The following is a 26607-nucleotide window of genomic DNA, read 5'->3' on the forward strand; positions in this document are numbered from 1 at the left end:
ATCGACTAACGACTTTGCCTTAGTTTCGAGCTTTATCCAAGCCGGTTTCTGAACATTACGGTCTCGTGTTTAATCACATTCCGGATCAAGGACAATGCTGCATGCTGTAACCAGTCAGAGATAGAGAGCTAATTACTTTCCCATACTCCTCCGCCTTCGGATTCGTAGATCCTCTCCCTGAAACGCCGTTTTCGCCAAACACCCGCCCGAATGAAATATCCGTCTGTTTTTACCTTACGCTCTCGTCACTCTTCAACTATTCCTTGCTGATCGGTGTAGTTGTGTAGCATTGTTGCGCACGGGGTTCCTACAAAACCGGCTCCCCGAACCACAAGCTGTTGTAATACATGATCATTAATGATCACCATCGGCGATGATCATGATGATGCAAATGTCAGCTTTCCCATGATAGTCCTGAACTTTCCCATGACAGCCAAGCCACGTAGTGACCCCTAAAGCACTGAATTATCATGTGGTGCACGCATCATACTGAGGCCATAATTATTTTGATGCTGAGGCACCGGTTTTGGTTGACCCTGTATCGACACGTTTGGCTGCTGGGAGCTCTGGCACCTTGAAAACGCTTCCACTTGACGACCCTCCGACCTGGGTGAAGCTGCCGCCCTTGAACCAGCGGTCCTCCTCGGCCTTGCGCTTCTTGCTGAGCTCTGCCTGCATCTTGGGATCAACAAGCTCCAGGCCTTGGACGGGTGTAAATGATAGAGACGACGCTGTGCCGGTTGCTGATCCGATGGTGCTGCCAACTCCCGAGGCTCGTAAACCGCGTCCTCGTAGATCAATGTTAGGTGCCTGGCCAAAGCCACCGATAGACGAGGCAGCACCACCCACGGTGCTGTTTCCGCCCCAGCCCTTGTTTTTGGCACTGAGCTTTGCGCGTGTGCGCTGGTCGATCTGGGTACTGCGAATGCGGCCATCGTTGGACTGACCAATCATTCCCATACCAACGGTTGACTCGCCAGTGCCATAACCGACCTCCCTTTCCTCCTTGCCAAAGGCCATACGGTTTTGTTGCTTACGAAGATCAGTCATAGCGAGAGCCTCCTTGGCCTTGCGAGCGCGTCGTCCACCTCGCTTGCGTGATGGTTTGTCGTCTGGCACTGGGAGCGCCCGTTGTCCCTTGTTGGGTGGTGGCTCTGTCAGTTTCTCAAGGCGTTCAAGACAAGCTGATTTAAGCTCCTCTCCTGTGGATCCGTCAGGACTCGAGTGTGTGCGATCAACCCGGGCAGCCAGAACTAGCTTGGCTGATACGATTCTCAAGGCTTGCTTCTTCAAGTCGCTAGGAATGCCTCGGATCATCTCCGAATTGTAGAGGTAGCCCTGCTGCCGAACACCTATATTCGTAGCCAACCCCGAGTGCTTCTTCTTGGATCCCCAAGATGCGATGTTGCAAGCAGGCGTCTTGGAGAGACCTGTTAGTCCACCTGCCGCGTTGAGGAGTTGAGCCGCCGTCAGAGAACCAACAAGAGCTGTCAGATTTGGCGCGAAAATGTTCATGCGCGACTGCACGTACTCGGCCAGGGTTTGCTTGGCCTTATTGAGGGCAATAACCATCTCGCATGCCTTGTAGACACGCTGGAGCTCTTCGGGTGTCATCTCATGGCCCTTTGATGTGGTGGCCTCAACCGTCACTATCATGAGCGAAGGTCCATCAAGGACGGACTTGAGGGTTATTCCAAGCGGGTTTTCGGTCGAAGTCTGCAGGGCCTTGATACTCTCTGAATCCAACGGGCCGTTTCCGATGATGGCAACGACCTTGGCATATTCGAGTGGCGTCGTGACAAGTCGCTCGAGCTCAGGAAACCTTGTCGAGTAGTGGTCGCGAATGAACTTGTGAACGAGTACGACCTCACCATCGATCTGGGTTGAAAGACTGTTGGACTGCGTCAGAAGATGATACTCGGGATGATCTTCGATGTTTCCGACGTTGGTATTCTGCGTCGCGGCTTGCGATCGGTAATGTGCGATTCTCTGTAGCGTTCGAGGCAATACGTCAGGGCTATCCGTCAAAAGAACTGATGTAAACGAATCGTCCATCAAGATGCGACCGTTGATGCGGCTCGGGTTGAAGGGGGCAGTACTAACCTCGAGAACTGGTTCAAGCGTTTGCATGAGACTGGCAACGCTTCGAACATCCTTTACCCCTCCAAGCTGCATCTTTTCAACCTTCACTTTTGTGGCTTCGGAGTCTTCTCTGTCGTTCAATCCATCATCCGAATCTTCGTCGTCCCTCGTCTCCGCGTCGCCGTCCAGCTCCATGGCGTCACGGTTGTCGTTTGCCTCTTCATCCTTGATGAGGCCATCATTCTGCTCTTCTTCGGCCTCATCGCCTGAGCTTCCAAAATCGTTGAGGAGATCGTCTGCGACAGTCGACATAGTGGAGTCGTGTATAGGAAGGATGGTATGAATGAGTAAAGGTGATTGTCGCGAAAGAGTTTGTTGGAGTAGGTAGTTTGTCTTGCCTAATAAATACTTCCGGTTGTAGGCTGCAAGGCTACCGAGCGCCACACAAATAAAGTGGAACCCACGGTCAAATTGAACTACTATTGGTTGGCTGCCTACACACTTTTGCGCCTTGCTCTGTCGTGTCGCTGTTGACTTCCAACTTTATTTCATCACCTTGAATCCCCTTTTCATCTAAGTTTTGCTTCACACCAAAAATAATTGGCCTCATCAGCTTAAGCCCTCAACAGTCGGCGATCGTACGATGGAGTCTTCCAGAGGCCCCCCGAGGGTGAAGAACAAGGCCGCCGCTCCTGTTCAAATCAGTGCCGAACAGCTGCTAAGAGAAGCTGTCGACCGTCAAGAAGTTGGAGTGCAGGCCCCCACCCAACGATTTGCTGATTTGGAAGAACTTCACGAGTTTCAAGGACGGAAGAGAAAGGAGTTCGAGGACTATGTGCGACGCAACCGACTCAACCTCAACAACTGGTTGCGCTATGCTCAATGGGAGCTGGAGCAGAAGGAATTTGCCCGCGCCCGGTCCGTCTTTGAGCGCGCACTCGACGCACATCCCAACAATGTCCAACTATGGATTCGGTACATCGAGTCGGAGATGAAGGCGAGGAACATCAACCACGCGCGAAACCTCCTGGATCGTGCCGTCGCTCGCTTACCACGAGTTGACAAGCTCTGGTATAAGTATGTCTACATGGAGGAGATGCTGGGCAACATTCCTGGAACACGGCAAGTCTTTGATCGATGGATGCAATGGCAGCCAGATGAGGCAGCATGGAGCTCGTACATCAAGCTTGAGAAGCGGTACGGCGAATTCGAGCGAGCAAGAGAAATCTTTCGGACCTTTACCATGATTCACCCTGAGCCCCGGAATTGGATCAAGTGGGCCAAGTTTGAGGAGGAGTTCGGTACTAGCGACCAAGTGCGGGAAGTCTTTGGGGAGGCCGTGGAGGCACTGGGAGATGACTTCGTCGATGAGAAACTGTTTATCGCCTATGCTCGATTCGAAGCTAAGCTAAAAGAGTATGAGCGCGCTCGTGCGATATACAAGTATGCCCTGGACCGACTACCAAGATCAAGGTCAATCATTTTACATAAGGCATACACAACATTCGAGAAGCAATTTGGCGATAAGGACGGAGTGGAAGATGTTGTGCTGTCCAAGAGGAGAGTATATTACGAAGAGCTTATCAAAGAGAACCCGAAGAACTACGACGCCTGGTTCGACTACGCAAAGCTCGAAGAGACTTCACAAGACTCTGACAGAATTCGAGATATATACGAAAGGGCTGTTGCTCAGGTTCCACCAACACAGGAGAAGCGGCACTGGAGGCGATACATCTATCTATGGATCTTCTACGCCATATGGGAAGAGATGGAGGGACAGGATGTTGAACGGACACGGCAGATTTACAACACCTGCTTGGGTCTGATCCCACACAAAAAGTTCACGTTTGCTAAAATCTGGCTCATGGCGGCGCATTTCGAGATCAGACAGGGTGAACTTACTGCAGCGCGAAAACTTCTTGGACGCGCCATTGGCATGTGCCCAAAGGACAAAATCTTTAACGGTTACGTTGACCTTGAACGCAAACTATTCGAGTTCGTGCGGTGTCGCACTCTATATGAGAAACACATCGAATACAACCCAGCAAATTGTCAGACATGGATCAAGTTTGCTGAGCTTGAGCGTGGTCTGGATGATCTGGAACGTACGCGCGCCATCTTTGAGCTTGCTGTCCAGCAACAACAGCTCGACATGCCCGAGCTTCTATGGAAGGCGTACATTGATTTCGAGGAGGAAGAGGGTGAATATGAGCGCACACGAAATCTTTACGAGCGCCTTCTTGAAAAGACGGACCACGTCAAGGTCTGGATCAGTTACGCGCACTTTGAGATCAACATTCCCGAAGATGAAGAGGAGGAAGGCGATGAGGAACAGCCAGTCAGCGAAGAGGCCAAGGAGCGAGCACGCAAAGTATTCAAGCGAGCGCATAGGAGCATGCGAGACCGAGATCTCAAGGAAGAGTGCGTTTCGCTACTCAACGCCTGGTTGTCGTTCGAGCGCACGCACGGCTCAGTGGAGGACGTGGAAGCTGTGCAGAAACAAATGCCACGCAAGACGAAGCGACGGAGAAAGCTCGACGACGACTCGTGGGAGGAATACATCGACTATGTCTTCCCTGCCGACGACAAGCAGGCAGCCGACGTGTCCAATCTTCTGGCCATGGCACAGAGCTGGAAACAACAGGCGGGGGGAGGTCTTGGCGCATGATATTAAATCTGAGTATGTGCATTCAGCCACTGCTACCAAGGTTAGGATATCACAGCTGGTCTACAGTGCTGTATCCTGTAGAAACAATAGTACCACCAACAGCATTTGCCACGATATCAACTGAGGCGTCAACTTTCGTATCCAATCGTGAGAACATGCACCACCACACAAACACAGAACTGCGTGGTGTGGGGGAGCATAAGCCTCTTGTCCTTGCGTAAAAAGCAATCAACTTTTCTCCTCTACTTACACTTGGCTTGAACTGCATAATCAGCCACCTCGTGATCGAATAAACTCAACTGTTTGGCTCAGTTCTCAAATGAAGTGGATACCGATAAGTGACGTCATGGCGTGATGACGTTTCGGAGCTGAACCTCAGATTTAGAAACAAGAATCTAGGCCAGGGTACAGGTAAGCATCGTGGGGTTAATTGAGGTACGTACATGATATCAAACAATGAGCGACAGGTACTGAACAAGGATTTGGAAAACTGTAGTGAAATCAGGCTTGCAACGGAGAACAGCCCGTGTTTCATAGATTTGAACCGACCTAATTGTAGGAGGTCGTTGCCATTTAAAATAACCAGTGTGACAGCCGACGACTGTATCATCAACACCAAAGACGTAACAGGTTTTATTATAAGCCAGAGTCGTTCATTACAGGTCATGATTCGTCAAGGTATTCTGGGAATTGGGTAAACCGACCCCCAAGAACCTCATATGCTATCCAGCATAACAAGTCATCCATCAGATATCCAACATGGCAAAAGGAAAAAGGAAAAAGGAAAAAGGAAAAAAAAAAAAAGAACACATCATCCCATCACATCTTTTCGTATGCCCATATCCCGTTAACTTTCAAGAGACACATACGTCTTACCTCTCTTTACACAGGCCCATCCATTCCTGATTTCTTGTCGCACTTGGTCCAATCGCCGAGTCTTGATCTGCAAGCCCCCCGTCTTTCCAAAAAGCCGTTCTTCCCGAGGCCGCCTATCCGTGTTCCCACCGCTTCATCATTGTGCATACAGTGATTTGTTATCACCACATTCACGTCCCGATCCTTTCTTACCGCCCCTCTCTTCCCATCTCGTTGGGTCAGCTCGTGCCACTCCCGCTTGCTTCCCCGTTTCCTTCCCCGTTTCCAGTCCTCCACTAGACCCGGCTCCATTCATCAACTTTAGCAGAATAGAGCAGCTCATCGTTGGACAGATATGTACGTATGTGCCGGTCCGCCGGGATATGGTTTCGTTTTTGCTTCTGTTCCTGCAGGGATCGAGCCACTGGCCTAGTATCGGCGATGGTCTAATTCAATCATCGTCGTTAGTCTTCGTCTTGAATACACATGTGAAATAAAGATGGGAGAGGTTGCGGGGAGAAAGCAAATCTGCTTCATCTATCTGATGCAAGGGAATTTCAGCAAAATGAACGCCAGCCACACCACGCAGCGCATTAGGTCACATTTCACACCGTTTCCTTCTCTTTCTAGTCTTCCCATTCCTCCCCTTAGGGACTTCATTCCCATGTGTCCAAAAGATAAAACACTGCCGTTTCATTGGCTCGAGCTTCTCATGAGCCAAATAGTCGTCTCGTCATAAGTCATGATTTAAGGTGTTTGGGGTTGTATGGGTGAGTGAGAATGAATGCTGTCCAACACCCAGCCAGGCTTTTAGTAAGGAGATGGCAGACCGTTGGGATTCCTTCTGTAAGTGTCTGTCCCATATGGCTCTGCAGGAAAGGTGTTGCCTCTGTAAGGTTTACCTCCGTAGTCTTGCGGGTCAAAGTATTCATACTCGATATCCGAGTCATACCCATCCCGTCGAGACGAAGGAGCCCAACTGTCTGCTCTTCTCCTACCGCCACTCATTGACTGTTGCCGTAAGCGCCTTTGCACTCGCTTCTCATGACGACGAGCCTTCTCTTGTTGGAAGTTTTTGCACTCATTTGTCAACTCTTTGGCTTCCTTCATCTCGGAAATGGCTCCCTTGATGCCCATGGCAGCAATACCGACTGATGCGGCGTCTTGCATGATTGCCTTGGTCTTGAGCTTTTTGGCTTCCATCTCACTCAACCGTCCTTCCTTGACTGCTTTGTGCCGTGCGTTTCTCTTTTCCATGCTAGAATATACCTCGTGCGCTGCGTGGATAGTGGCTACTGCCGCTAAGCCTGTGGTGATGATTTGCTTACCTCTCATTTTCTTCGCCCGCTTCTCGTCATCATCAGAATCCCCTAGGTCTGACGACGAAGACGAATAATCGGAGCGCCCTCCTCGTCTTCGCTCTCGGGGCTTGCCCTTGTATGATCTATCATCATCGTAATAATCTCGATTGCTGCCATATCGACGGTCATCGTACATATCGTCCGAGTATCGACGGGAACGGCTGCCACCGCGGTCGCTAAAGTCATCTTGGTCGCGACGGCGATAGTCATCAGCGGCGGCAGCACCAGCGCCAGCTCCAAGGCCTAGTTTGGCCAGACCGTTGCGAGCCTTGTCAACAACACTACGGCTGCGACTTCGCTGACGGCGCCTGTCTGGGGATGGACTGTATGAGGCACTTCTTCCTCTACGGCTCCTGGAACGCGATCGAGACCGATCCAGAACCTTCTTTGCACCTAGGGCACCCAGGCCAGCGGTCGCGAGAGCGGCAAGACCGCTTGCGCCTCCGCCACCACCACCCTGAGACTTGGAGCGGGCTCGCGAGCGTGAGCGACTGCGGCCAGTCTTGCGATCCTCCTCGATATCGTTTCTCGAACCACGAATTAGACGGTTGCCGACTAAGCCACCAATCACAGACTCGGCCAGGCCTAGCTTTCCTCCCTTGTCATCAGTTGCGGTGTCGACAGCAGCTGCACCAGCAGCGGCGGTAAGAATACGCTTCGTCTTCTCACCCTTCCAGCCGCCAGGCTCCTTAGCAACACGAAAGGCCTCTGTGGCACCAGCAAGGAGGGAAGCCATAGCTGCCTTTTGGATTTTGTTGGCGCCGCTGCCACTGGCGTGAGAACGAGATCTTTCGCTGGAGGGACTACCTCCCCGGCGGCTCCTGGTATCGTCTCCGCCACCGCCAGTGAGGCTCTTGACAGCAGCACCGAGACCTGTAGCTGCGATAGCACTCTCGAGAAAGTTCTTGTGTCCCTTCTTCTCCCTTGGACTTTCGTCCTCATCAGAGTAGTAATCACTATAATAACCGTCGCGGCCACGTTGGAGGATCATATTAGCTTTTTGGTCCTTCTTGGCCTGCTGCTTGTTGTAGAATTGGGCACCCTGGTAGGCAGCCAAGGCACCGACTCCGGCAAGAGCTGCAGTGGACAGAGGATTGCGTTGAACTTCAGTGCGCTCCTCCTTAGCTTCGCGGCGATCGTACAGTTCCTTACCACCCGCCAAAAGAGCGGCACCAGCAACGGCTGCAATGATCTTCTCATTTTTAGACATGCCCTTGGATTTGTGCTTGCGCTCGCGCTCTTCATCTTCGTAGTAAGGGCTGGAGTGACCTCGGTGCGAACGGCGGTCATAGTCGCGATCGCGAGGGTCGTAGCCTCGACGATACTCATATTCTTCCTCGTAGTAGTTTGGCCCGGCGGATCGGGCCCGGCGGATATCACGGGTACCAGGAGGAGGAAATTCTCGCCGGACCTCTTCTATCGATAGGTCGCTGTCCTCGCGACCGCGAGGAACAATCTCCCGATGAGTCTTTGAGTTAAAGGAATCTCGAGGGTCGAGATAACGGGGGTCTTCTCGACGCTCCTCTCGCACATAGCGGCGAGAGTAATCCCGATCGTACGGGTCGTAGTTTGACATGAGGATGTTGTGCGGTGTATGTTGTTGCTACGTTCTGCGGTGGAGTAAGTTGAAAGTGGCTTTATAGTGATGATAAATGATGTTGTTATAATGCAGAGTTGACGGATTCTGTCGATGTAAAGAGGAAAAGGAAGAGGATGTGGCGGGAGGGACAAGTCAAAGAAAAGCAGCAAGTGAAACCCAGCCACAACCCAGCCAAGCAAAAACAGGGTCCTTTGATACTGCAACAAGGGGGGAAGTATGGAGGTAGGTAAGTAAGTAGGTAGCTACACAGTACCTAGGATGGATCAAGTGGGCTATTGTGAGTCTTGTCGGCAGGTGCAGATGTTAATAGTGGGCAACGCTGAACCTGTTTGACGTTGGTTGAGTGGATGGGATGGGATGGGCATCAATGGGATACGAAAGGCAGCAATAGAAACGATGCCTTCCCTGCTGTCTTGTGTTGGACCTTTGACGAGATTCAAGGACAATTATGGCTAGACTGGGCTGTTCAGTAGATTAGGCTTCATGTTAAGTTTTACTATATTCATCAGGCCGATTTGCTTAACAAGACTCTCCTCGTAGCTTTCAACCGTACAAGCGGGGCGAAACAAACGACGTAATGAGGAGGGGTTTACCTCCAGTTGGACGCACAACACTGACGCTATTCGACAGGGGTCACGGCCTTGTAAGGCCCACTAGAAGCTCTTGGGCGCGCTGGGCGGGGGGGCAGCGGCACTTAGTATCCAGCTGGGCACCGGCTGGGCGTCTTCAGCACAGCCTGGCTTCGTTTCTTAGGTTCCTCTTGCGCCACAGTTATCATGCAGTTATTTCCACTTTACAACGTCTCAACGCCCAGCAACACCGAGGACGAGGCATAGGTAGTATAAGGTATTCGATCGAAACAACACGTCCGGAGATAAAATCACAACCAGTTCTTCTCCGCTCTTTTGTGGAAGTCGATATTAGACTTTGACCAGATCCATGGCGCGCTCCGTGTCCTCATCCCTGGGTCAACCTTGTCTATTCAACAGAGCCCCAGTAGGCATTGTTCTGAGTGAGGCTTTGTACCAAACACTCCGACCTTGGTAATTGGCTCTCGAGACTAGGATCTGTCGTCCCCAGATCTCACTTCAAGCAGCAAGGATCGTCTCGATATTTGTAAAGTGAGGCTCAGAAGTCGTTCCTCGAAGGGATACCCTGGGTTCGTGCTACCTCGGAAACCTGGATATTCGATGCGGTGCTTGTCCTCGAACCCATTTCGCCACTCTGATGAGTTGTTCTTTTCTAGAAACTCTTGTCACTTTGTGAAACTTGGGCTAAAATCAACGGCCGGGCGTAAGACAAGCCGGGCGGGTGTGTAGATCAGCCAATCGCCGCTTTTCTTTCAGCCCATCCCGTGTCTCTTGTTTAACTTTGACTTTTGACTTGACATGACACTTGAGGCACAACATGTGACGCAACAGACGATACCAGGATGCCTGCTGATGAGAGTTCATGACCGGCTTAGCCGCGTTCTTGTCGCATCAGCCAAATCATTTAGACTAGTAATGATGCCTTGGATGTATCAGATTTATCAAAGTTCATCACCATGCTCAAATTCAGTTGGTTGTCAAGGCTGCCCTCTGTTGAAGATCTGTCTGTTACAAATGACGTCCTTATTACAACAAACCGTGTTGGGCTCCATAGACTCGACTCAATGGGCCAGGCCGTTTGAACACTACGCTTTTTATAAATCAGCCTTATCGGTCACTGCAGATGACTCGGCATTTGATTACCTTGATGATATCAGATTGACCTGGTTGTGCTTCATACGTCTGTCTATGGATGCTACTACCGACGTACTGACAGCTCACATTGGCAATAAACACACGAGCTCCCTTCCAATCACTTTTGAGACGGCGGTTCACATTCGGGTCCAGTGACCAAGATAAGTGTTGCAAATTGATGTGAAAGCGCCGGATTTTGTGAAAACCATACGACCGATTGCGTACCAATACCTTCAACAATAAACAAAGTCAAGTCTAAATCTTATATAGGCGTTATAATCTTACATGGATCAGAACCAAGCCATTACATCCTTCCGTTGCACTCCTAAAACTCCTGATGCCTGAAAGAAAAACCCATGCCATGCAACTTTTGAAGCCCTCGTTCTAGACAATTCATAATATCCAAATCCTGTAGGTCAAAATACTGTTGAAAATTGCTCGTTCTCATACGTCCTCGGAACGCTTGCTCTGAGCTGGCTCATCCATACCACCTGTGTGCTGAGTCTCTTCACCTTGAACACCATAGTCAGTAGGATCGGCTTCCTCATCCATCTTCTCCATCTGATCAGGCTCGACAAGTGCATACTTGCTCTTTCTCCGGATACGAGCACCATACCAGAAAAAAGCAAACGGGATCAATGCCAGAAGAGTCGCAACTCCGCCGATGAGAGATCCTCCACCGCCCACACCAAGAGCAGTGAACATCTGAGTCGTGAATAGAGGAGCGGCGGCACTGCCGGCAGATCGAGCAACTGTGTTGGCAGCGATGACGGAAGCTGCGTATTGGGCGTACGTGTCGGTGAGATAGTTGATGATAGCAACGTAGACGAGCATCAGAGCGGCAGAGAGGAACGTGCCCGCAAGAGTTGGGACAATCCAAGGGACAGCGCTGTTATATTTTAGTAACTGTTACTTATATAGAGACATGGGAAGCTGAAGACTTACTTGTAATTAGCAGACCATGCGAGCCAGAACATAGTGATAGGAAACGCAACACCTCCAAACATAGCCATGAGAAGTCGATCTTCGGGCAGTAGCGTCTTTCCAGCCGCATCCTTGCTTCGCCGTCGCGCACTGTCAACGAAGATAACGATGGCCCCAAGAACGGCTCCAACGACCTGGCCGAGCAGAGGGAGTTGCGAAACGCCAGCGTTCCAGCCCCTCATGTCTCTGAATACGATAGGGTAGATGCTGAAGAGCATGAACTGAAGAGTGAATACAATACAAGTGTAGATAGAGCAGAGGAGAGAGATGAGGTCGAACATGAGGATCCAAGGTCGCGTGAGGGCCAGCTTATAGACGTGGGCGAGCGAAGGCTTATCTTCTTCTCCCTCCATGATGACCTTTTCATAGCCAGCAATTCCAGACTTCCGAGCCCGCTTTGCCTTTTTGGCCAGAATAGTCGGCGCATGGGTCTCGGGGATCAAGAACATGAAAAGTATCGTCAAAGCTCCAAGCCAGAGGACGGAGTACATGCCCCATCGCCAGTTCTTCTTAAGCTGGACGAAACCAGACACAACCGGCCCGAGTGATGGACCAACCCAGGAAGCCAAGCTGAAGATTCCTGTGGCGTTTCCTCGCTCAATAGGGTCCCAGAGGTCGACCAAAACGCCGGGGGTGGTGCTTAGCGGAGCAGAGATAAAGACCCCAGCCAAGAATCGTCCAACTAGTAGCGATCCAAAGTTTGTAGGGAAGGCGCAGAGAAAGTTGAAAGCCATATAGGCAAGGAAAGTGACATAAAAGATCCACCGGCGACCATAAAACTCAGAGAGAGGCGCAAAGACGAAGGGCCCTGCGCAAAAGCCGAGCAAAAACATTGTAGCTGTCAAGCTCGCAGCAACCTCTGAAACCCCAAACTCTTCTACGACAGAGTCAATGCTGCCAGAAAAGATACTTGATGCAAAGTTTCCATTCATGGCGAGAAATACTGCGATGCAGGTAATAGCCCATCTTCGCTTCAGGGACCAGTTTCGTGGGTTCTCGAGATCGTCGGGCGAGAAGTCGACATAGCCTTTTTTGTTCAGATAAGGAGCTTCATGTTTGCCGGTGCCAGGCTTGAATGTCACGTAAGAGAGGGCTCTGCCCACTTGAGCGGTCATCTTGTGGCTTCGATGCTCTTATAGATGGCTGGAAGGTGATTAGGTGGGAGAATGTAGCTGGAGCGATATGTCTGAGCTGGTAACGATAGAGAGCTTGTGCACATGCTTTATTTATATGTTCTCAGATTCCATGTCTTCTTTAAGCATCATGATGAAATAGTTTGTTTGCCATTATCCATCCTTGAGGAGAAGAATCTCCACCCCGGTGGCCTTGGTTAAGTTAAGTTGACGTCAAGTTCTCCAGGTGAAGGTATACCGACCACAAGCACTAAGCTTTCTCCCACAGACCAACCGGAGGTCAGGTCCGAAATGTATCTTAGACCCCAGTTCGCGGCTTATTTCCCCGTCTCTTATTCCCTCCGGACCGAGATTGTATCAGAGCTGAATCCTCGCCTCCTAAGCTTTTTGGTCTCCCCAGACCCACAAATAGTATATATCAAGCTCAAGAAACGATTGTAACTCGATGGGTTTTGCAGTTGAAGAGACGGGGAAAGTTTATGAACTACTCGAAATGGTCGTATCAGGACCATACATGAGGTCAAAGATGGTTTCCCTGGCCGTGATGACCTGGGGAGGCTGAATATTTCCAACATGGCGGTCCGAGAAAGCATTGAAATTCAACCTTGTATGTAGATCACTTATTCAATATCCTAGGCTGGTCCCACGTGGATATGCCACGGCATTCGGGTTCAATGACGAATCAGGCGGCTTATATCGAGATTCAGAGTAGAATTTGGAAGCTTCTCTGCATGAAATCACACTTTGGTGGCTGTAAGGTGAAGATTCTTCAACCGTCACTTACACGAACAGGTGAAACCATCTATCTCATCGTACGTTTAGGCTGCTTACTGTCAATGCATGGTTATTTTATTATTATTTTTCTCTCTCTCCTTTGATTCGCTGTGGTCGGAGATTTTATTCCGCACATGACACAGTAATTATGAAAGTCTTCTTCGTTGCTTGCCAAAGGATGTTGTTCGCCTTCCCTACCTATACAATATTCGCTTTCGATGTGCTGCATCCCGCAATAAGCTAACAAAACAGCAAGACTTGCTGTTGTCGTCCCATTCGCCGCTAATAAAGCTGTCATGTTTAAAATTTTCAGCGACGCCTGACGTAATGCTGCTAGACAATCTGCAGGACTTGTTCAGCCATTTCCACTTTGGGTATTTTCTGGGGACCCATGCTCCGGCTTTGACATTTCTGCAAGGCACCGCTGCCGTGTTGTTGATGCCCAGTTGATGTATCGGCCGGTGTGTCCTGACAATAGCTTCATTCATTCCTTTTCTCCACTCATGAGAGTATTCGTCTCTCTCTGCACACCTTTGCACTAACTCGCCCCGATTTCAGTCACCAGGCCAGGGTTGCATCATGCGGCTCATGCTTAAGCAGGTCTCGGTTTTTGAGATCTTCTTCGGACTTCACGACGGCCTCACCTCCCTGGCAATGACTGGTAGTTTTGCCTCATCTCGATATCTTCCATGTAATGCTTCAGGATATGGCAAGGTGATAAGCACGCCATGACTCACCGGATCAGAATCTCCGTCCGGACAACGACAAGGTGTACCGGCTCTCCATGGTAACAAAGCTCCGCTCCACCCCATAGAGTCATCGTGCCGGGTCGATCATGCCCCTGGTTTTAAACAACATCGGTTTCGTGACATACATCAGTCAACGGCATAGATACTTTGTGTGCTTCGCTCGCGATGTTGACCTCAAATGGATTTCCAGTGTGAATCACACACACCATGGCTTTGGGTCCAAACAAAGATCAAACGTAGATAAAAAGAATACCGTCATTTCCGCCCCCTGCAGGATTTCACTTGGGCGGATGCCCCTGAACGTTTTGGGTTGCGTGAGAATGTAGGTCTCGGCATCATTGGATATGCTATGTATATTCGGTTTTCATTGACAGTATCACAAGCTACCATGCTACTTAAGGGTGTGTGTGGACTTAATCACCCATCTTTCTCCGCAAATATCCAGCTCTCCTGCCTTTACAAACCTGGATCGTTAGTAGGCATTGATTGGAATGTCCAGATAGGGCTTACTAAAGGTCGACGAAGAGACTGGTCCTCTCCCACTGTCCTTTTCGAAATAGGAATATAGTTAATAAGTAGGCGACTACTGATGACTCTGGGCAACGAAAAGAGTGCTACTGAATACAGTTATCAACATAAGGGGCTCTCAAGTGCCATATGAATCGAATGGTTGAATAGCAAGCTTCTGTCTGATCAGAGTCAGACTGGGCTTGCTCATTCTTGATTCCATTCATAGATGTAACACATAACTTTCTCTGTTGCAGCGTCACTCTGTATAACTGTTGTCCACAATACTTCTCGATGTATTTTCTTATGATCTGATAATCCTCGATCGGGACGTCTAAACTTCATGTTTCATCACGCAAAAATCATAGAATACGATACAGGTGATTACGTTTGACCATGTACTGTGATGGAACTTGGATTGATATGTGATTGTTAGTCATAATGGATATCATATTCTCATGGACAAAGGTGCCGAGTATGACCCATGTGCAATTTAGCTACCCTGAAGTTAATGGATAACCCCTCAACCCCGCCAACATGATGAACGATCTTGTCATGACGACCGATATGATGTGAATGAAAGGACAGGGGCAGACAAAAAAGTCCATCCTCATGCGGTAAGAAATCGCATGTTGCAGTTACTCATTGCACTTTCCACAGCCGATAGTGTTTTCCAACTATTCCAACCCTATTGTACGCTCATGGAAGCTCGCCTATGACCTAACATGTATTAGTGAGCCCCTAGAAATAACCATCCACATACAATATCATTCAATAAATCCCAAGACAAGCAGAAGCCTGATGTTTCTCGACATGATTTTTTCTTTAATATTGAAACTATTGTACAACTTTTGAAACTGGAATAAAAAAAAAACTCCGTATTTTTAGCAAAGCTGGAGAGTCCCCTCTAACATCAGAATCCATGAGTAAAATCAGAACCAAGTCCAAATCAAAACCATCCTTGAACCCCTTTCATATGCAGTCGAGAAAAAAAAAGATGCTGCAGTTCAGCTAAATGTCATCATACGCCCATATGCTTTTCCACCAATGCCTTTTTTTATCTGGTATAATGATACCCTTTCCATATGCCATTGTAATCGACCATCCCGTGAACATCCAGCGTAGCGGGTATAGCAATCATCTAGCGACACTTGTCGCTCGCCTCTCTGTCTTGTCACTACAACTGCCCAGCACCCAGCCGAACTTCCTCGCATGTAACGCTGAAGTTCTGGCGCACACCTTTCCAACTTGAAGCGTGCCTTGGCATTTCACAAAACCATCCTTGGAATACGCCCCAACAGAAACCAATACATCAGGCCATTGAGCCAACCTCCACTCCGGATTTTCCTCCCCAATGGTTACTGGCCTTTTATTATAGCCTCGTACCCCTGGGCATCGAATATCTGTAACTTGTGTGCGTCATTTACTCCTTTTTCAGCGATCCTGATAGGAGACCTTAGGATATATAGACCTCTTGTCGGCCCATGGTGCACTTATAGCACTGTAACGTACAGCGCAAGTTACTGTCAAGAACTCGCCAACCACCCGTTTGCTGCCTGGCCCAGAACAGTGGAGGGCTTTATATATGAATCCTTGAGGCATTCATACAGCCTGTTTCACTGAAGACCTATGAACCAAAAAGATCATAATCGTGACACGCTCTAGTTCATGGGGGATATGAAGCCAGCTCCGGGCCACAGCATGAAATCGTAAACACTTATAAATCTGGGACGCGTCATTCGTATCGACCCAGACCGGAAAAAAAGGAAACAGCTCTCTCATATACGCCACTTTTCAAGCATGAGCATGAGAATGATAGAGGTCTAGCATCTCCGCCACAGCCAGTACTCCATTTCCGGAGGGGCCTACAATTGAGTTGTGTAAGCCTCCCCAGTATGCACACCGTTGGTGAGCGGCGCGGGTTGTTCAGCATGACCATTGGTCAAAGCTTCAACGCTGGTGACTTGGACCTCACCCTGAGGGCCAACAAGGGGGATTGTCCCGGAAGGTGAGAAGTCGGGAACAGCCGCAGAAAGCTGAGTGTTGCCATTTGGAACAACCCCATTTGCGTCATGAGGTGCGAATTGTTGGAGGGCAGGGCCATGAGGATAAGCAGGTGCACCATATGGCATAGCAGCGATGTCGTCAAATTGACCACTGGGGAAATGGTAGTGTCTGTTCTTGAAAGTGACGCTTGCAGGGCCAGCATTACGGGCCAGTTCATCTCGGTTTTCCATAGAATAAACGAAATGCTCCCAATTGTGTCGCCGACGTAGTCGCTCACACTCATCGTCGCCAACCACGAAGTCGACTTCAGTCGAATCTTCACAAGCAGCACGAATGACGTTCATGTCCACAGTCAGCTGCTTGATGCGCGAGAACGCACTAATGAAGTGGAGAGGGACGAATCCCTGGGAATCCATGCGCTGTCGAAGGTATTCGTCTTTGCAAAGGTTCTCGATGGAGAAGTAATACTCGATTTGAGTCTTGATCGTGAGTACGAGCAAGTTATCAAATGGAAGGGAATGGAAAGGAACTGCACCAATAGGCGATGCCATAGAGTAATCGTAAGGCGAATATTGAGCTTGCACGACGGGCATACGAGATCCGCCGTTTGGCACTGATACACGATGGAAGTTGTTAGCACCATTGCGACCGCGGCCTCGCTGAGAAGGAGGCGTGAACATGCCACCATGACCACCGTGTCGCAAGGGGGGACTGTAACCCTGGGATCTGGCAGCGTTGGTGCCTTGACCATGGAACCCAGATGCAGAAATAGCATGCTGAGATTGTGAATGGCCGTGATGGGCACCTCGTCCTCGATAATTGCCTCGGCCTCTCTCACCGCGGCCATCATACCGGTCTCGAGTTTGAGAAATCTCCTATTCCGAAAGCAATCAGTATACGTCTCAAACAATAAATGCGCTTGCGCAATCTCAAGATAGTTGTGCTCTACATGGGTATGATATTACTCACTGAAGACTGAGCAGGTGTATCTTTGGCCTTCTCAGAGCCACTGTTGGCCGAAGTCTTTTTCTGACCGTTAACACCATCCGCTACTCCGCGTTTAACGGCTGCTAGTTGCGATGCGGCATTGTTGGTGTTGTCTTTGGGCTTAGTATCGTTGGTCTTATTGGCCGGTGCGGTAGAAGCGGTTTTGTCCGCCACACCGTTGGCCGTGCCTCGAGGAGCGGTATCTCGGTTACCACGAGCACCACCCCGTGGCTTGGAACTACGCATTTGAGGAAGCTGGGTTTCGAAGCTGACTGTGGGGACGTAATCCATAGCAACCCACTTCTGTCGGGGCTTTGACGCGCTGCCATCTTCTTGACTATCCTTATCAGAGCGGTCTGATTTCTCGGGTGTCTTGTCTGCGACCTTCTTCTTGCTGTCCTCCTTGATAGCCGTAATTGCAGTTTCAGGAGTTGGCCATGCTGTAGAATCCTCAACTGATGGGGGAACCTCGTTCTTGCCATCCTTCTCATGTATCCGCGACCCCCGGGGGCTATTGCGCTCCGGCCGCACAGTACTGGCTGGTTTTTGCTGAGTCTTGACACCATTCGTATAGGGTGTTGTATTAGATTCCTCAGTCTTTCTCTCATCCTTCTGAGATGAAGTGCCGTTCACTGTAGCTTCTGCGGGTGTGGGAGCAGGTTTGGCAGACTTGGCCTGCTGTGCCTCCTTTCGCTTATGCCAGATGTTGACGCTGGGGATAGGTGCTTCTGAGAGCTCGACCTTGGGGGCCTCAGGGGCCGCCTCCTGCTCCTTTTCTGTCGCCTGATCGCTGGATTGCTTCTCAGAAGTCTTACCCTTCTTATTACGCCTAGCCTTTCGGGAGTCCTGCTCGTCAACAGACCGGGTAGTAGTGCTTGATGACCCCGGTGTCTTCTCGTTGCGTCGCCACGGGCGCTCTAGCCTTCCAGCATCATCTTCGCGCCTGGAGTCGGTTCGTCTGCTTTGTGTCGACTCGGAACGGGCATCGCTCTCGGATCCGGGTACACTCTCGAGGCCTTGCTTTTCAGAAAAGGCAGCGCGGTGCTCCGTGGTCTCAGGAGCTTCAGAGTTGGCCTGCTCAGTAGCAGAAGCAGACGACTTCACGTCGGTTGCGGGAGCGGGAACATCAGCATCAGCAATGGAAGCCTGTGCATCCTGGGAAGGAGCAGTAGCATCGGTGGCAGCTGTAGAATTTGAAGTAGGGGTAGTGCCTTGACCCTTCGCAGCTTGTGCGTAGGAAAAAGTTGATTGAGTGGCCATTTCGTTGGACTCAACGATAGCTGATGGACTCATTTCAGATTGAGCCTTGTAGGACAGGCTTACCGTCTTGAACTAGTAGGGATATCAAAGCTGAAGGTGCCGAAATCACCTTAGTCGCAATAGAAGGGAAAATGAATGTATTGCTTGGGGATCGGAAACCCCAGAATGTCTCTCAACCCCTTCCACGCAAGGAGAGAGGCAAAGCACCCACGTGCGATACAGTGGCTATCTGTAGACCTCTAAATGATGAGGGCGCCGGGATGTGAAATTCTCGGACAATGAGTCGAAATTCGGGACTGCGTATCGAGTACGAGGGTATAAAACTGGGAGTGAGGTGTCCGTTGAGCCGAGGTCTTCAGGCCTAAAGGGACAACCAGTAAATCGGTTGGACTGTGGACGAATGCTCGGTTTGAGCCGTGACAGATGCTTCTGATGGAGAGAGGAAAAGATTCTGCTATGTCGTAAAGGCGTTTATTGAATCGAAAAATGGCAGCCTAGGGCAGTAGGCGACTAACTTTCGACGAAGGGAGGCAAGAGGAAAAAAAAAGTAAGGTTGGTGTGAACAGTGATTTTGAGGCAGTAAACCCAAAAATGCTAATGCTACTGTCCTGTTTTGCCTGCTCTCGTAAATAGGAAACCAGAGCGTGTCGGGCAGAAAAGACGTGTCGATTGGAGGAGCTCGTAGCCTAGAACCAGAACCAGAACCAGAATCAGAACCGAGGCCGGGGTATTTGCTTGTTACGTTGCTTCGTCACGAGGGTATCGGGAGAAAGCGCAGAATGCCAGGCGGCGGGGTGGTTATGATCGATGGATGTAGGAATGGTTTCAGAGGATATGGAAGAAGGAGGAGGGAGGAGGGGGGGGAAAGGATGAGGTAAAGAGGGTAGTGTTCGCAAACCAATACAAATTGATCTTCAGCGGCAACTCTTTTCTGAATTGAGTCGGCGAGAGAAGTTGTGGTTTATAGAAAGAGGGCACACGAATACCAGGGAATGAGAAAAAGAAGGCCGGAGGTTATTTTTTGCGTTGTGTGAATAATAAATTTTTTTCCTGCGCTTCTTTCCCCTCTCTGATCCGCAGGCGGAAGGTACCACAGAAATATACTGCGACTAAGTGACTTAGAAGGTACCGCTGCGCCGAGCGGGAATCGTTGGGAGATGGACTGGGAGACGGGTCGGGATGGAAGGATGGAGGGACATTCTTTTCTACTCTGGTTTTTTTCTTCTTCCCAGCCATGAACAGATAAAGTGATATTCATTTTCCTTGTTATGGATTCTTTCTCCTCTTGTTTCATTTCGGTCAATTTTATTTCTACGATACTGCATTTTCTCGACACTATCAGCGATTTAATCATTACATACCGAATACGGTACTGTGACATCGTTATTCCTCTTCTATGGAGTATGTCTTGCATGTTTGTAATTGACTGATGGAGATGCATATCAGGACTTACATCACTAAGGTTAGGGACCTATAATCAGTGAATGCATTGTTTAAGTAACCCAAGTCAGCGACGGGGTTCTTCATATCCACCCCGCCGAGTAACAATACCTGGAGCGCCACTGTGTCGCTGACTCGAGCCTTATTAAAAGCCCTGCAGTCGACGGCACTGAACATGCTACTAATCTGCCTCGGGCTCATCTTTCAGTAGGATTTAGGGCAATGCTTCTTCTCGTTTGGGCTCCACTCTGGATGCACCTCCCTCACTGCTAGAAGCCGCCGTCATCCATGAATGTCATGGCACCCGAGACCCCGAAGAGGCCTGTTAACAAGGGCATGATAGAGTACTTCAACCGGAGCCGGATGACCGTGATAGGTGGAGTTGCGCGAATATAAATCGGCTTTTCTGAAGTACCTTTGTCGTTACTTTTATGGTTACTGTACTCATGCGATTGTTTGCCTTTTCGCTTTACGACGTTTTGCCCTGTTGGGAGCGTGTTTTGGTAATCCTGCACCAGCTGCGTGCACAGTGAGCTGGCCGTGCTGTGTACATGTGTGGAACTTGCAATCACCACAAACACAACAGATACATGTCTATGCAGGTCTCTTTGTCCGAGAAAGCTTGATCTGCGTGGGTAATTTGGAGGTGAATAAATACATGCATACACACTCGGAGCTAGTAAGAACTTTGGGTTTTGTAAAGGGCACTTGACCGGGTTGAATGCATGACATTCGATGAACCTCCAGGAGCTCGTGTAAGAAGTCAAACTTCCATTGTTTTGAATAGAAATAAACAAGTGTCCCGATACAGAAGCTTGAGTCTACGGTAACAGACTGAAAAGTTACTCAAATATTGGATATGCATCAGGTCACACTCGATCCACGAACACGCCAAGAAGCAGATCAGCAATTTCAGCTAAGCGGGTTGTTAACAGGAAGAGAAAACATATGAGAATCTGCGTGTGTCTCGAAAGAACACTCAGCCAGATGTTTACACAAAAGACAACAAGGTATCTATTGGTCATAAATCTCACCAGTATCGAAAAATCATTGGGCTATTCAATACTAAATCAAGAGATACGAGTGGCTAGAGCTTCGTGTGTCAATTTGCTTTCCAACTTAGACTAAAGTGCGGTTTTTCTTGATTCATTATAGCTATACTTTCATGATACAAAAGCCTAGAGTTAAGGCCACCATTCAGCATACGTCATTGCATTTGTGAAGTTGCGTACCTAATTAAGGTTAATTTCCTGTTACTTTTAGAGGAATTACACTTTCTTATATAACACTATTATGTTGTAAGCAAACTGTTCAGTTAAATAGCTACTTTATTAACCAGAGCTTTCATTTATCTTAGAATTCCAACAAGCCCAAATCTTCCCAGTTTCCATTACAAACCAATGCCGCACATATGGGTTGCTCATTGGATACAGCACCTGATAACTTGCCCTTTTGGGTAACGCTTACCTAATCTTCCACCACAAACTGCCCGATACTGACGCGAAATACTCAGTCTGTGACTTGTGAACTGACCGGATTATATTTATTCTATGGGAAAATAGATATCAAGACTCCTTGAGGATATAAGGAGGGATACTGCTCCACACGATGTCTGCAGTCCCTTTGGCTGGGCATATACCACAACAAAACTCAGACTTGATTGCAAGTATATATAATAACAAAAATGATAGATAGGCATTTACTTTTATCCAAAATCGACAGCTGTTCTTGTAAAAACCATTCGACTGTTACCTGAGTCCATGATGATGTGGCGAATTCGTTGCTAATATTACACAAGACAGGCAACTGGTGTATAGGAGGACATGAAACATTGGAGCCTGAAAGCATCGTGAAACGTGTTGAGTACAAGAGTTCCGTACTGCAAGTAGTCAAGGGATTTTTCTAGCCAGTCATCCAGGCTGTTGCTTGCCTTGCACCAAACGATGTGGCAAAGCGCAGTCCAGTAGATCCCATAGGGAAATAACTAATCAAGTACCAGAGCAGGCAAGCAAGCTGAACAAGAGCGGAGAATAAGGTGAGAATTGTGCTGTGAAGCTTTCGGTATGTAAGTAGATTGTTCAACCCATCGCAAGCTAGACCTTACCTTCAAGGCAAACACCAGGGTCAACGTGATAGAGCCAAAATACGCCGCAGTAAACGGCAGTCGAGGAGTCGAAAGAAGATGATAAACGTAGTTCATAGGGCCCATTACCGCAGCGAAGGAGGCCAGGAACATTAGTGATCCAACCGACCATCTGCGTAGCCCCACGTTAGCTTCCAGATGGGATTTTGAGATTCACCATGTCGAATCTACGACATCATATCATGGAGAAAACTAGTCACAATCAAAACGGTCTCACAGTAGCGAGGCCGCGTGACATAGATCGACAAGGGATATACAGGATGAAGAGGGCAGACTGAAAGGGATGTGCATGGATTTCCGACTTACAATATGACAAACTTGCGTGGTCTCAGAGAGAGGACGGGAAACAGAGTGAAGCAGATGACGAAACATGCCACAGCAGCGAGGTTACAAGCACCAAAGATCAACAAGCGATCCCATCGGCTAACTGCCAGTTGGGTTAGTGTCTTCTAACCACGAGGCATGTCATCCGCATCACATGCATGGTTCAAGGCATGGCTCAGATGCAATGCACATGTCCCGCTGCAGGGGTGCTGGAAGACCATAGGTGAAGAATATCCAGGGTTGACTCACGAACAAACCAGCCTTCCTCTTCCTCACGTCGACTGGGCGCAGGGAGAGGTGCACCGGAACTCTCAGTGGTGGGTAGACGGACATAACCACTGCCTCCTTGGAAGGGATTTAAACCCTGAAGAGAGGAGAGCAGCCCGCTTTGCTGAGAGGTGTTGACTGGTTCATCGCGGCGACTCCAGCCAAGGGAGTTTATAGAGTCTCTGAAGGAGGAAGAGGCCATGGCGGCAGGGGACCAGAGGGACGGAAACGTAAGGGGCGGGTTCAGCGATCGCGGGACAGGGACGGAGCGGCTAGGTCGATCGTGCGGCGCAGGTTCAGGTTCAGGATGAGATTCAGATTCGGGCTGGAGTTCGAGCTCGTAGGTGTAATGGAGGGTGGGACGGCCTTAACGCAAGACGGGCGACAAAGGCGGTCTCGTATCAAACTAATAATATAACTTGGAATAGCAATATCCACTTCCTTGGAAAGTCTGGCATCATGGTTGATGTGGTCAGTCGACGAGTACCCATGATATAGAGGCAGAGCCTTAGTTAACAAGGTGGACAAAGCTGGCTGCCTACCACGATCTGTCACCTACAGAGCTTAAACTTGTCGCTGACGACGTTACTTTACGCAAGGCGACAGTACCTCGATAGGTACGAAGGACTACGAGTCCTCTGGGGCTTAGGTTGGAGCGTTGGGGCTAAGGGGGTTGCAGGCGACCGCGCGTACCGCTCGAAAATGGTGGAGATGATAGCGATAAGAGCAAAGGCAGATGCGTGACAAAAGTCGATCGGAGTATTTTGCGCGCGAAAGAGAATGAATGGGATCTATCTGGGTGTTTGGAGAGGACTGAAGTTGGTCGTTGATAGTGGAGGGCGGCACTAAGCTGGGAAGTTGATGGGTTGGGGTTGGACGTGTGGTTTCCTTCCTTGGATTGGATCCCATCCATTCCTGTAATGCCGTCCTCAGGCAGCGCGGGAGATTATATGATTGGCTGCGTGAAAGTGGAAACGAGCTTGGGGTAGGTCTGCTGCCACCTGTGGCTCCCCCATCTTTCTTGCACGGGCCGCCTTTGATTGATGGAAGCCTCAAGCGGACACTTTTTGGCGGGGACGGGAGGGATCATGCATGACACAGAAGCATATGGCCAGGGATGGGAAGGCTTCAGAGTCAAAGCTCAGAGCTTCTGTCTGGCTGTTTCGGAGCTGAGCTGAGCTTGGGGCCTTGCAGGACAGAGCTTGAGACGCATCTGAAGGTTTCAGAGATCTTGAGGCTGATCGTATGCGTTTTGCCCATGCTAAAGGAACCAACCACATATCACACACCCGCGGCCTCACAAACACAGCTAAGTTCTCTCAGTGCATATCGCTTCAGAAGTTGAAACACATCTACATACAGGACAGGGTCCAGGCGGGAGAGGAGCGGGCGGACGGAGCGCTCCATGTTTACTGCTACCACTTACCACTTGAGGAGCGGACCGTAGAGGGCCGGACACGATCCGTAGGGAAACTAAGACGAGAGATTGTAAGGGCAGTCTGACTGATACCGTACCCTCCATGACGAATGAACCTGCACCAAGTTTCCGTCTTGAATACAATATTGGACATGAGGGGCAAACACTGCTAGAAACCTCGACACTCTCATCTAGGTATACGAATGTCACCAGGCCGACAAGAGTTGAGTCCTCCCGAAACACTCCGCTCTATGATTCTTACAACAACCAGCCGCTTCGAGATATTCTGCAATAATGATGGTGGGCTTCGAGCTGGGGCGCGTGGCCAGGGAGAGGGAAGAAGGATGGGAAAGTATTCAGCGCATGACCGAGCACAGAAGAAGGGATTCGAGGGAGGGGAATCGATTGCATGTAGCAATTCCCGATGAGTCCTTAAAGTCCCAAACAGTAGGTTGGGCTTGGTGTCTTAAATCCCAAGTCACGTTCAGCCTGGCGCCCACACACACAGTCGCATCCACACCCTCCCCTGTCTTTTCTATCTTGCATCAACTCTTGAGTGTAGAACGGACATAGCAGAAAATAGCGGCCACCATTACCGCCAACTTTCTGGGCCCAACTTGCATACAACTACACAGGGACCAGTGACCACCGCCTCCACGTTTGGCCCGAAATACATCGTGTCAGGCGGGCGAGAGACGATAAGAGTTGTACATCTGACTTGACGGCTATGGCTAGTATTTTTAGCTTATTCCTGGGAGTATAAATTAGGGGACCATGGTGCCTTAGCCTCTGGTCAAGGGTTGTTGATCTCATCTTGCAGCTGTGTTAGAAAGGACCTTAGTCTTTGAACTGGCCTTTGCAGTTATCAACATTCTGGGACTTGATTGTAACGGAGACGGACTTTGAAGGAGTAAGCACAGCCAGCCCTAGGGGACGAAGAGAAGGACGAGCGAGAGCCAATATCAAGAGTAAGGCTAAGAACAGAACAAGAAGAGAAATCCACTTGATCATTCGAAACGCAGCTATCCGTTCAGTCTATTTGATCGACGTCCATACCTACCACGTTCGTGAGAGTAACCACCAAGAGAGACGGGAGACCCTTACATTGGTGCTTGGGCTTGTTCGTATCGGATCTTTATCGACTACTTCTAACTTACTTACACCTACCAACCACACCCCCGTTTGGATCATCAGCCACGGCTGAGTGTCGTCTTGCGCTGGACCCTTGACCGACTTATTGTCATATTGTACTTACACTTACGCCACCCTCTGTCCTAAGCTATCACCTGTCCTTCAGCTCTAGGACCCTCCAGTCTATCTTGGAGGCGCCATAAATACAATAAGACGTCAGACCGCTTGCTCTTGAACGTCACCGTCAATCGAGAACACTCATCTTGGCCAAAGTTGGTCTTTTATGCACGGTATCCGATCCTGCCCGCCGTCTTTGCGCCATACCCCAACTTAAGTACTTCACCTTGTCTGGACAAAAGATCTCGCAGTTTCGCTCTGTGCGTTCGAATAAATTAGAACGCATCCCGAGACAAATAGTAAGGCCCTATAGCCTTCAATACTTCAACCTTGAGAGTTGCGGCTGCGAGTCCTGTTCCCTTATCCTCAAACTTGAGCTTCAGCGCGGCCTCACATCATCCTGAGGACGGACCTTAACATCTATCGCATCACTGTACATTACGGACCTGAACCCTGCATTTCGGCGCCCCGCTGCTACTCACATCCACATCCATCCATTTCCCGATTTGGACACCCTCCTCGACCACAGCTCAAGCAACACCAGCGACACTTCGAATACAATTCGGGTACTTTATCCTGCTTCGTCCGCTCGACTCGACTCGACTCGACTTACCAACACATAAACTGCGAAGATATTGTTGCATCGCCTGCTCTAAGCCGTATTATCCATCTCGGCTATCGCACCACACCGCACCGCATCGCATCGCATATAAGTCGACTGTGCAAGCTCACCAACGCGACTGTTTCCATGCCTTCTGCGCATTTGGGTGCCTTAACAATACTTGGTGAGTAGAATAATACATGCTTCTTTTCCATCTCGCCTCTTCCTTGCTCTTCTTTTCTATCTGGTTGCCTGGCATGCTGTACGCATGCCCTGGTCCAGTTGTTCTGCTCAGACAAACCCCTACCAACCAACCGCTTGGACTTTCGTGTAAGGACGACGCATCATAGCCTCGTTAGCCCCCTTCAACGATCTTTGTCTCTTTGTTATACAAACTGTTTGCCCGGCCTTTCAACCTGATACGTTTCTCTTATCAGGGTCGTTGTCATAGTTGTTACCCACGATCTTACCCGTTT

The 26607-nt window shown here is 49.5% G+C and overlaps 7 protein-coding genes across 7 annotated transcripts; 1 reads left to right on the plus strand and 6 right to left on the minus strand.

The window, feature by feature from the left end:
- Positions 1-501: 501 nt before the first annotated feature.
- Positions 502-2394, minus strand: BKA55DRAFT_683469 (uncharacterized protein; the record flags this gene model as incomplete). Its single annotated transcript, XM_046198512.1, has 1 exon — positions 502-2394. The coding sequence occupies one exon, from the start codon at positions 2392-2394 to the stop codon at positions 502-504; it is 1893 nt and encodes a 630-aa protein (XP_046057175.1).
- A 331-nt stretch (positions 2395-2725) lies between these two features.
- Positions 2726-4750, plus strand: BKA55DRAFT_588849 (uncharacterized protein; the record flags this gene model as incomplete). Its single annotated transcript, XM_046194846.1, has 1 exon — positions 2726-4750. One exon carries the CDS (start codon positions 2726-2728, stop codon positions 4748-4750), a length of 2025 nt encoding a protein of 674 aa, XP_046057176.1.
- Positions 4751-6415: 1665 nt separating this feature from the next.
- Positions 6416-8542, minus strand: BKA55DRAFT_683471 (uncharacterized protein; the record flags this gene model as incomplete). Its single annotated transcript, XM_046198513.1, has 1 exon — positions 6416-8542. One exon carries the CDS (start codon positions 8540-8542, stop codon positions 6416-6418), a length of 2127 nt encoding a protein of 708 aa, XP_046057177.1.
- Positions 8543-10593: 2051 nt separating this feature from the next.
- Positions 10594-12389, minus strand: BKA55DRAFT_631898 (major facilitator superfamily domain-containing protein; the record flags this gene model as incomplete). The annotated part of the gene is made up of 2 exons (XM_046196956.1): positions 10594-11179; positions 11236-12389. 2 exons carry the CDS (start codon positions 12387-12389, stop codon positions 10735-10737), a joined length of 1599 nt encoding a protein of 532 aa, XP_046057178.1. The 3' UTR covers positions 10594-10734.
- A 7506-nt stretch (positions 12390-19895) lies between these two features.
- BKA55DRAFT_551603 (uncharacterized protein) lies at positions 19896-21047 on the minus strand (the record flags this gene model as incomplete). The annotated part of the gene is made up of 1 exon (XM_046191376.1): positions 19896-21047. A coding segment is annotated over exon 1 (187 nt), but the record flags the coding sequence as incomplete, so codon positions are not given.
- Positions 21048-22033: 986 nt separating this feature from the next.
- On the minus strand, positions 22034-23067 carry BKA55DRAFT_683474 (Got1/Sft2-like family-domain-containing protein; the record flags this gene model as incomplete). The annotated part of the gene is made up of 4 exons (XM_046198514.1): positions 22034-22186; positions 22236-22386; positions 22581-22701; positions 22848-23067. 4 exons carry the CDS (start codon positions 23065-23067, stop codon positions 22034-22036), a joined length of 645 nt encoding a protein of 214 aa, XP_046057180.1.
- Positions 23068-24064: 997 nt separating this feature from the next.
- BKA55DRAFT_46424 (uncharacterized protein) lies at positions 24065-24481 on the minus strand. The gene has a single exon (XM_046186105.1). It carries the CDS (start codon positions 24385-24387, stop codon positions 24175-24177), a length of 213 nt encoding a protein of 70 aa, XP_046057181.1. The 5' UTR covers positions 24388-24481; the 3' UTR covers positions 24065-24174.
- Positions 24482-26607: the final 2126 nt, after the last annotated feature.

This window comes from Fusarium redolens (assembly GCF_020744475.1).
Source record: "Fusarium redolens strain MPI-CAGE-AT-0023 chromosome Unknown BKA55scaffold_1, whole genome shotgun sequence".
NCBI classification, from domain to species: Eukaryota; Fungi; Ascomycota; class Sordariomycetes; order Hypocreales; family Nectriaceae; genus Fusarium; species Fusarium redolens.